At 42.5% G+C, this 10311-nt stretch overlaps 1 protein-coding gene across 3 annotated transcripts in view; it reads right to left on the bottom strand.

The window, feature by feature from the left end:
* Positions 1-946: 946 nt before the first annotated feature.
* Positions 947-10311, bottom strand: part of LOC102372865 (dimethylaniline monooxygenase [N-oxide-forming] 1-like) — a 26889-nt gene continuing 17524 nt past the window's right edge. For 2 of the 3 annotated variants that reach the window (XM_006017741.3, XM_014516936.2), the window contains exons 4-9: positions 9727-9889; positions 7211-7353; positions 6256-6455; positions 5257-5612; positions 2990-3062; positions 947-2623 (exon numbers count right to left, since the gene is read on the bottom strand). In XM_006017741.3, coding sequence (XP_006017803.1) covers positions 2281-2623; positions 2990-3062; positions 5257-5612; positions 6256-6455; positions 7211-7353; positions 9727-9889 — 1278 coding nt within the window. In that variant the 3' untranslated portion in view covers positions 947-2280. Of the gene's footprint in view, positions 2624-2989; positions 3063-5256; positions 5613-6255; positions 6456-7210; positions 7354-9726; positions 9890-10260; positions 10280-10311 lie in introns of those variants that run through there. The other variant, XM_025196785.1, reaches the window with a different exon arrangement.

Raw genomic sequence — 10311 nt, 5'->3', positions numbered from 1 at the left:
TTTGTAGCTTATTGAACTCCCTTCCAACAGGGTTAGACAATCTGAAACCCAAAATAGACCATAGGGATGGAAACTATCCAAACCAGATAAGACCTTTTCATCATAGAAAACCACTAATGTCCCATAAAGCCACCTTCCCCTCTTTACATATCTTCCCTAGCCAACAATTTGCTTCTAGTAGTTTCTGTTATCTGTTCTGTGTGGGAAAGGATGGATCTCCAAGACCACATGGACTTTCTTCTTCAGTTCCTTTCTAGGTTCCCTGATATTTTCAGAAGTCTCAGTGTGACCTGAAGCAGTTATCACCAGTGAAATCTTTTCTGCTGCTTCAGAATCCGACCCTGCAGTTATGTCCTTATTCTTCACCTCAGAATGACAACACACCAAGCAGTCTACACTTCCCAGGCAGGCACACCCAGTCACCACTCAATCACTACTCTCACAGAGCACTCAGAATTCACAAGTCTGGAAACCCTTCTAAAGGCACTGGAAAAAATGCACCAAACCCACAATATTTTATGATAGAAAAGTGGGAATTGTTTTTGTCAAAAAATGTTTTTCTTTTGCGTTTGGAAAGAGTTTTTCTCCAAAATATTGCGTTTCTTACTAGTAATTTCATGTTTTGTTGAAAAAATTGATTTTTCTGTTGGCTTATCTTGTATTCAGTTTCTCAAAGTGAACCTTACTTTTCCATAGAAAAATGTATACAAATTCAGATTTTTTTGTAAGTGAGGTGAGAGAAAGTCAACTAACTTTTACTGTTGAGTTACTTGCCCCCAGTACAGATTCTACATGTAGTCTCTCAAAAACCCCTTTTTATTCCTAATAGCACTTTTCAAAACAGTGGTTGCACGTATTTGTATCTATTGAAGAATAAGTAAAGCTAATTGGAATGAAACACATTACAGGTATGTTGAAAATAACCAAAATAGCTTGAAGAAAGTAATGATTTCTAATACTTCAGCTGTATTTGTATTTCCAATGAAACAGCTGCTCTATCATTTACATGTGAGGGAGAGTAGTGCTGTTGTTCTAGTTGTATGAATTGAGAACCAAGGTACTGAGAAACTAATGGCAAAACATAATTCACTTGACATGCCTAAGTGACATATACATAGCCAGGTAACTGCAGTTTTGGGCTCTTGCACACAGGTCGGGATTCAGATGCCCCTCTGGCATCTCTTCACCCCTCTCCTTGCACCCAACAAATTATGAAAGCACAGTGATTTGTAATTCAAATTGACCATTTATGTATGTGACAAATGTTAGCATTAGTAGAGAGACTATTATATAGGATCACTTAGGCTATGTCTATATAAGCAGGTCCAATAGAATAGTGGCCTCAATGAACAGTTTTTAAGGTCAGAAGAAGGGGACATTATGATCATCTTGCTTGACACAAGCCAGAGATTTCTATTCTGAGATTCTTGTGTTAAACCCATAGTTTCTAATGGAGTTAAAGCAGGGGTATCAACATCATTGTTTCCCAGGATGAATCTGGGCTGCAGGGCTCCTTGCAGGCTAGGTCCTGCATAGGATATAAGGAAGCAGTGGCAGTGGCAACTCTGGCTCCAGCTTGGAGCACACAGTAGTAGGTAGGTTCAGCCGCTGCCATGTATTCTGTGCCAGATCCAAAGATGCCACTGCTGTGAGCGCCATGATGTGGTGGCAGCTCCAACTTCAGCTTGGGGCATGCATTATGGACTGGTGGCCAGGGAGGTAGGGCCACAGCAGCGGTGAGAGGCAAAGTGGTTGGAGTGCAACCAGGGCTGTCAGCCCTTGCTTGTCCTCCTGCCACTGATTGCTAAGTCCGCTGGAACCTGAGGCCCCAGATTCTGCAGCAGGTCACTGTGCCCTGAACATGCCCCGCCAACTTCCAGTGGCTTGCTGGTATTGTAGCGGATTGGCAACAGCAGCTTTATGTGCCAGATCCGGCACACAGGCAATATGTTTGACACCCATGATCTAAAGCATTTTTTCTTGAAAGACACTCATTCCCAAGAAGGACTGACTGACTACACAAGTATTTGCAACAGTTTAACACCACACTTTTAGTTAAGTCTGTGCACCTTCCTCTTAACATGTAGTTCAGCTGGAGGAGACATTTTACCATGACATTAATTAAACTTTGATTTTTAATCTTTACCTTTAGAAGCCCTACTACTCTAAGGGTCTTTTCTGAGAGGTGTGTGTTTCCTGCCTCCTCATATAGAGAAACTGCATTGATAGAAAAGATTTATACACCAAGGAATAGATACAGGATTCAACATTATCCCAGGACTACTGGAAACCAAGAAAAATTGCAGCAAAGAGTGCAAAAAGCCCAAATATTTTAAGCAAATATGGGCAGAAGGTTGATGAATCTTCTATAACTCGTGTTCTTGTGGGCTTCAGTGTCCGGTCCCACTGGGTCAGGATGGCATTCTTGGCTCCGTCCCATTTCCCTGGTCCAGTCAGGCGATAATGATAGTTGGTGCATGGACCAAAGAAGATTTTCAGGGCCAGTTTTGGATCCCTGAAGAACAGGGCCAGCACATTGGGTTTTGCACCAATGAAGGAAGCGATTGAATCAACATATTCCAGGCATTCTGTTTTCAGAACCTCATCAAAAGTGACACCGAACCTTAATAAATCAGGAAAGAAAGGGAGAGGATGTCACTTGGACAGATAAAACAGAGGTTGCTATAGAAATTCAGCCCTAGCTTCCTGGTTTGCACAAGTATTGTTTTTGGACGTGCTTAGATTTCTTTGGACAAATACTGCCCAAACCCTGGATAATGACATAGTTACCAGCTAAATTATGGTCTTCAGGTACCTTAGCTGTTGGTTAATTAAATCAACATTGAGCTTCACAGCACCCAAAAGTTGCCCTTATTATAAACATAGGGAGCAGCTATAGAACTGATATCTGCTGTATGCTGTTTCTGTTGCAGTTCAAGAGTGTTCAGACCTAAGTCAAGGCTCTTTGCATTATGCAATCCTGCCTTACCAGTGAATCTTGTTCTGCTTCTTCTCATTGATCTCTTGCATCATGGTGCTCACTGGAGGCAACTGACAGAGGCCTAGAAAACAGAAAAGGGTCTAATTCAGGGATTACTTAGAGTTGTACAAGTTTAACTTGTATCATGAATCATAGAAAAGTAGGGCTGAAAGGGATCTGAGGAGGTCCTCTAGTCCAAGCCCTTGCTCATGGCAGGATCATCTCTCTAAAATATCCTACACAAGTATTTGTCTAACCTAGTCTCAAAAAGCTTTGTGAATAGCCAGGTTACACAAGTACCAGTCACAAGCCTTAAAACAATGTACTGTTGGGAAAACCACTGCCACATACCTGCACCTCTCCTGAGAAGGGTTATACATTAAAAACCAGCTAGCATGCAACAAGCAAAGCAGGGGGAAGAGGGCACTGTCCCTGCAAGGGCAGAAAGTAATTTATTAAAATAAGCTCAAGAGACTCAGGGAAGAGGACCATAACCCTGGCTACTGAGGCCTCCAACACCAATGCTGCTAACTGTACATAAATATATATATCATCATGGCTATAAACCATAATCTCTCTGACGCTTTGAAAGTGCCTTTCTTTACGAAGAAAGGAAGATCAAACTTCTGGATTCAGTTTAATCCTTTTTAACCCCACCGTGGGAATCCTGTGTAGTATGAGTTCTACCTGGTAATAATAAATGTCACCAGATTTTCCTACTCTAAAAGACAAAATAGTTCCCCCTCAGAAGGTCAGAATGTAAGATGATAGTGTGCACTATCATAAGCTCTGCAAATACAAGGACTACTTAAAAGAGCATCTTGCTTCTGTGAAGTGACAATACCTACTGAAGCTCTATGGTTAGGGATGGACACAATTCACAGGGCCAGCTGCCTTTTTCTGTAGCTTCTTCACAGCCCCTGGCTAATTTTTCACAGCTTCAGCATGGCTTCCTCTGCCCCCCTCCAATGCCTCTGATTGACTGGGGTGGCTGGAAAACTTACTCCCTGCTGAGAGACTGAGACAGGGAAGCATGTAATTAACACCAGCTTCTACTAAGCTGGTGTTAACTCCCTTTTCAGTTCAAGTAATTACCTCCTACTGTTCTGCCTAATTGCTCAATTAAAGCCCCAACCCTGGGAAACAGATTACAATTCAAGTAATCACCTCCTAATTTTCACCTTCATGGCCTGCTTAAAGCCCTCCAGGAAAGAACAATTACTTTCCTCCTCCTCCTCTCCTTCCATTAAAGCTGCTGGCAGCTTGTTTGCAAAGCCGCTTTCTTCTCTCTAAAGCCTTTGCCACTTTTTTTCCAGAGCCCGCTGCAGCACCAGGGCTTCATTTTTCCATGGATGATGGCAATGTTCATGAGGAATGCCTGACTGAGTATTTCCCATGAAAATTGTGTAACCATGAATTAAGTATATTCATGGGGCATATAGTTTTGCCTATGGGCTAGATCCAGCCTGTGGGGCTGTGTTGTGTGGCTTGTGGGGTCCGTAATGTGCTTGGGAATTCAAGGGCAGGCCTGCCCCTAAAATCCAGGGCACCTAGCCCTTTTGGCCACACATGTCAGCAGTATACAGTGAACATGTCAGTGCTGTGGAGTGAATGACAGCTATGTTAACCCCCACTGCCTACCCTTGCCCCATCATTGCTGCTTACCCTTCCAACACTGCTGTTCACTTCAACACCCATCCTGCTGCCACTGTTTGCCCTACCACCATGTCCAGACCCCCGCCCACAAGGAGCCCCATAGTTTAGATTCATCCCAGGAGTGACTGAGTTTGATACGCTCCTGGGGTATAGGATAAATGGCATCACTGGCTTGATCTCTATACACAACAATGAAGTGATGCCAACACTCCTTTCCTGGTTTCCTAGCTTTGTTTATAAAACCCTGAGCCCTATTCTTCTACCACTAAATACAAGTAACTTCAATGGGAGATTGCCAACAGAAAAAAATAATTTTCTTGAAATAAAATCCCTGGGAATGTCTTCAAGAGGATTCTCACATCTGTACTCTGATGTATTTTGATTCCTTTTGTTCAAAAGATTTCAACGCTTTGCAAAGTATCTGGTGGGAAAGTCTGGCGCAATCTAATACAGAAGGTCAATAATTTGTCAGCTTTGCTCTCCTCTACAAAATAAACCCATTTGGAAGCTGTCTCTTTCTGAGGAGGTCTCCCCCATTCCTGTGCCTGATATGCACCTGTTTCTATTGTTTTCTCCATTTTATAAGGAGTACACATTACCAATGTTCTTGCTCCACCTACCTTTAAAGACACGTGTAACCCAGCGCCCTTGCAATTCTACAACAGGCATGACAGCACAAAATGGCTTAATAAGGCCAATGATAGCAAGAGTGGGATTCTTGAGATGAGGGTTAAAAATATATTTGTACAGAGATGCTTGGCGATTTTCGACTTTGAGGAGAGATTCCTCCAGGAAAGGAAAAGAGAATGTGTATCCTGTGGCAAAGACAACGATATCAATGGGCTCCTCTTCAGAGCTATTCTGGAATATGACTGAGTTTTCCCTAAACTGCTGCACTTTTGGTCTTATTGTGATCTTCCCTGTGATGATATGACTTGGAAGGTCATCATTCAGTACAGGTTCCCGCAACACTCTTCTGCAGAGAGACAAATGGAAGGATGTTTAAAGGGCTGAGGGAGGCAAGACAACACGCAGCACTACCACATGCTTCATCAGGGAACTAGAGAATGACCTCCAACCTAGAGGTCACAGTTATGGTAATGTTCATCTAACTTAGGATGGTGAACACAATGTGCCATGTCTCAAAGACTCAAGGTCTTCAGTCTAATTAAAAGAACCCACTTCTGTAGCCTTTTTCTTTATATAGATATTACAGTTGCCTGTCTGACCCACTAGCTGTTTCATCTGAGTTATATTTACAATTGCTTTTCAGAGTACCAGCCCACTTTAAACACCTATCTGCCCCTTGACAAGGTGCTACAGATATGAAATCCTAGTGGCCAGTCCTAGCTCTTGGAAATGAGCTATTCAAAAGTTCTTCTCTGAATGATGCAGATGAAGAGGTTGTCTTTCTAAGTTGCACTATATGGATGTAACTGAATAACATCCTTGCCTCTGCCCCTTTGGTATAGATTTGTACCTTCTCATTTTACAGACCCAGGAAATGGATTTGCACTCTTTGGGAAATACAACATACAACATTGTAAAGGTGCTTTCCCTTTCATTCTCTAATGCATAAACCAATTTATCACAACATTAAACAGAAGCTCTAGGAGTACCTGTCCTCAGGAATCAGGCCATAGTTTGCATGGTCAAACCATTGACTCATCCTGTTTGCAATCATCCACCCCACAATGGGCCCTGGCAGGGAATTTCTGACCAAGGCCATGAAGCGAGTTAGGAACACCATGTCCCAGGGGTAGCCATTGTCAAAAACTCGACTCATGGCCCATGCACCTCTGCTAGTGCTGATCATCACCTAAAAGACAACAAAGCATTAAAGCTCTAGCAGATGAATTTCTTTCCTTTCCTTCATAAAACTAATCCAAGACAAAGGTTGTATTCCTGACCATGTTAAAATTAACCCATGTCTTATAATGTCTCTTATAAGTATGAGAGGAAGGTGTTGTGAGATAGATGAAAGTCACCCACACATCCCTGTTCCATCAGTCACTACTTCAGACCATAGTTCCATATGGGCACTGATGGATTATGTTACAGTACTGGGGGCCTTAGGGGCTGGTTTCATTTTTCAGAGCTTAATGAGTCTCTGAATAAGGACTGTGGACCCAGAGATATTGTCCTGAAGCTGAGGAAATAAACAATAGATTAAGGTTCGCAGCTCACTCCATCTGACTATTTTCTCTGAGCAATTCTGGCCTCTTAGGGCTTATCGACACAGATATGGTATTGAGTACTGGCACTGAAGGGCTTGTACACATCCTGCCTGCTCTCTGTCCACCCCTACCCTCAGGCCTTGTTGCTGTCCATCTGACCTTGTGTCCTTCATCATTGATATGCTAAGAGCTGCTTCACTGGTGTATATTCTAGTTTGAACCATGCCTTCAGGTTGGCATGGAGGATATGGCAGCGTGTGGTCCAAGCACCTTGCTGCTGCAACTCACTGATACTATGGCACAGACAAGTCCCTAGTTGTATCTCAAGTTAGCAGGAAACAGTTAACAGAACTACAACCCTCCCTCCTCTCCTCAAAAGCAGTTGGACAGACTCTACCTTTTCAGCCATGTGACTGGCCTCTACCGCGATATCAACTCCAGAATTTCCCATGCCAACCACAAGCACTCTCTTCCCCTGAAATATGTGTGGATGCTTGTAAAACCGGCTGTGAAAATATGAGCCTTTGAATCTCTTTATTCCTGAAAAAAAAAGGGAGAAGATTACTTGTTCCCTGGAATTTAAGCATTTTCATCTCCATTGCCTTTGGGTTATCTGGTAAATGGTCACAAAGAGCAATTTCAAGCACTTCTTGGAATCCATTTGTCTTAATGGGGTTCTTTACTGAACAAGAACTTAAAAAAAAATCTAACCCAAATATGAGGGTTCTTTAATTTTATTATGTATTTTTTCTGGTTAAGGGCAGAGTCATAGTACCAAACTGCTCCCCTTTCTGGAGAGGGTTGGAGGTTGAATTCTTCATGCTCAGTCAGTGAGGTGAAACATTTGCATTAAGGAGGTGCTGGACCCTTCAACTCATGCAGTTTCTGTGTCAAACAAAGCATGTCTTATGAGATAGAAAGCTACAAGTGGAGCAGAAGTTTGGGGCTTTGTACCGGATATTTTAGGATAAATTTCTGGCCTGTACTAGATTGTCAAACTAGAGAATCATCATTTCCTGTCTGGTCCTACAATCTATGAAAAATGACTAACAGGGTTTTCTGTCGTTTTCCTACTATGACCATCAACAGTAGAGCCAAGGAGCAGAAAAGAACCAGAAGGGCCACTTCCTTCTTTTCTTATTGCAGAACATATGGAAGGTGTGGGATGACAGAGCAGGAGATACTAGGATCCATCACATCCTGCTCTCTCCCCAGCTCCAGCAGAGGTGACAAATAAAGTAAGAAGGAATTGGTCCTGAATGTAGTTAGGTGGTTCATGTCTAAGTCATCTGCATTAAACATGAAGCCCTGATTACTTTTTCCTTTAGACCAATACGGCTACAACCTGGACACCTGACACATGGAAGATATTGAATTTTAGCTGATTTTTAAAATGAAATCATAATTTCACAAGCAGGAAGCCACTTTGACCACCTGAAACCTGAGATACTGCTTCTGCCTTTGTTCAAGCTAATTTGCATCATCACAGAGCCTAACAGTAGAGCTGAGAGATTCCTTACCAGCTAAGAACTGCCTGCCTGAGGAGTTTTCCATCTATTGACTCCTTTGTGAAATCCTGTGAAATATGAACTTTCATTTCTACCCAGGAGAACTTTTACAATCTTTTCTCCAATGCCTGATGAAGGGTGTTTGTACCCGAAAGCTTGCAATTAAAGAATTTTTTTGCAAAAAATCTTGTTGGTCTAATAAAAGATATCACTTCTACCAGGAGCCCTGATTGCTTTTAAACACCTGGAAGCATTCCAATACTCTGTGCAATCAGTCTAGACCAGTGATTCCCAACCAGGATGCTGCGGCACCTTGAGGTGCTGCCAGATCTTTTGAAGGGTGCCACAAGGTGTAAGGAGATAAGCAGATAAGTTCAGGCACAGGCTTGTCCCTGCCTGGATGATCCCCCGCACCCACTTCCTGGTCCATCTGCAAGGAGGTAAGCACTGCAATATATACATTAGTTTTAAAAATTGTGTGCCACTCAATTCATGAAAGTTATGGAGGGGTACCTCTAGTTCAATGAGGAGGGCCTTGAGCCCAAGGAGCAGTGCCTGAAGTCTAATAAGTTTGAGAACTATTGCTCTAGACTACTGTATAGCTATTTTTATAAGGACCACCAGTCTGGTAACTGCATAGAATGAATGCAAAAAATATGAAATTCTATTCCATGGTGAATAATGATTAGGGCAAGGGGCTCTGTCCCAGCTTCCCTGATATACTGCTATGAATGTCCTCTTTCCCCACCATGGAACTGAAGTCTGTGGTTTGAAAAGTTGAGGTAATGTAACTTAAATCATTTCTTAAAAACTATTTGTTGTAGCCCAAAGTGAACGCCAGTTAGCTTCTTCTGAAAATCCAAAAAGATGAAAGGGTCTTCAGTTTCATAAGAAAAAAACATAGAGGAAGAAGGAAACAGGAGAAGATCTTGTTCTTACAAAAACAGATTTTGAGACGCACTCAAGGGAATTAAGGGGCACTGAAAAGTTAGCAAAGGAAATACGTTTCCCTAGCTGGAAGTATGGGCCAAATTCACCACAGCTGTAAGCAAATACAACCTTAAAGAAGTGAATGGAATTTAGCCAGAGGTAAATCTGGCCCATTTTTTATACTAGAGCTCCAACCAGTACCATGCTATGATCTTTAACTTATTAGTGCAAACACATTTTCTGAGAAATTTTCCTAACAAAAATCATATTGAGCCTTGGGTGCTTGCTGGTAAAATAGTCACACCTGTAAGAGGCACTGGGGAGAGCAAAACTTTCCCTTAATTAGGCAAGTCAGTTTGAGGAGGGCAGGCAAAACCAAGTATTTAGTATATAGGAATGAAATGTTTTCATTTTGGACTAGTGTTTATGCCAGACACATAGTACTTCTAAAAAGTAAATACAAGAGAGGCTGTACCAGGGAAGGTTTCTAGTGGGAGGAAAGGTTCTGAGAGATATCCAGTGCAAACCATAACAGCATCAAAGACAGATGACTCCTGCTTCCTGTTAGACTCTGTGATGACATTCCATTGGCCAGTGGTAGAGAAATCTAAGTGTTTCTTTATGCTGACGACTGCCGTCTGAAAGATCAAATCACAAGAAAATATATTTATTATTTCTTGTCAGTCAACAGGTAATCTGAGAATAACAGGTAGAACTACCCAGTCAAAGACAAGGTGGAAGACCATGTTCCAGATGCACGGGAGGACAGCCCTGACCTGGGCCTGGAGACAGATTTAGAATGCAATCTCTATGGGGCAGGAACCATCTTTCTGTTCTGGTTGTATAGTACCTAGCACTTTCAGGGCCAGCATTATAAAGGTGGGCTTTTCAGAAGTGTCTCGGACGGCCAGAGCCGACTCGAGGTGAGTTAGAAATTGCTCGTTTGTCAGGGCGGGCTGGTGAATGGAGAGGCAGACAAGGTTTAATGGTTGCAAAAACGTTTACTTACGCCGCCTGTAGTTGCGACGCAGATGGTCCGGTCGTCTGAACAACCACGTGG

This window comes from Alligator sinensis, unplaced genomic scaffold (assembly GCF_000455745.1).
Source record: "Alligator sinensis unplaced genomic scaffold, ASM45574v1 scaffold31_1, whole genome shotgun sequence".
Classification (NCBI taxonomy): Eukaryota; Metazoa; Chordata; order Crocodylia; family Alligatoridae; genus Alligator; species Alligator sinensis.
Note: the sequence above shows the minus strand (reverse complement) of the source record. Positions and strands in the feature narration are given on the sequence as shown.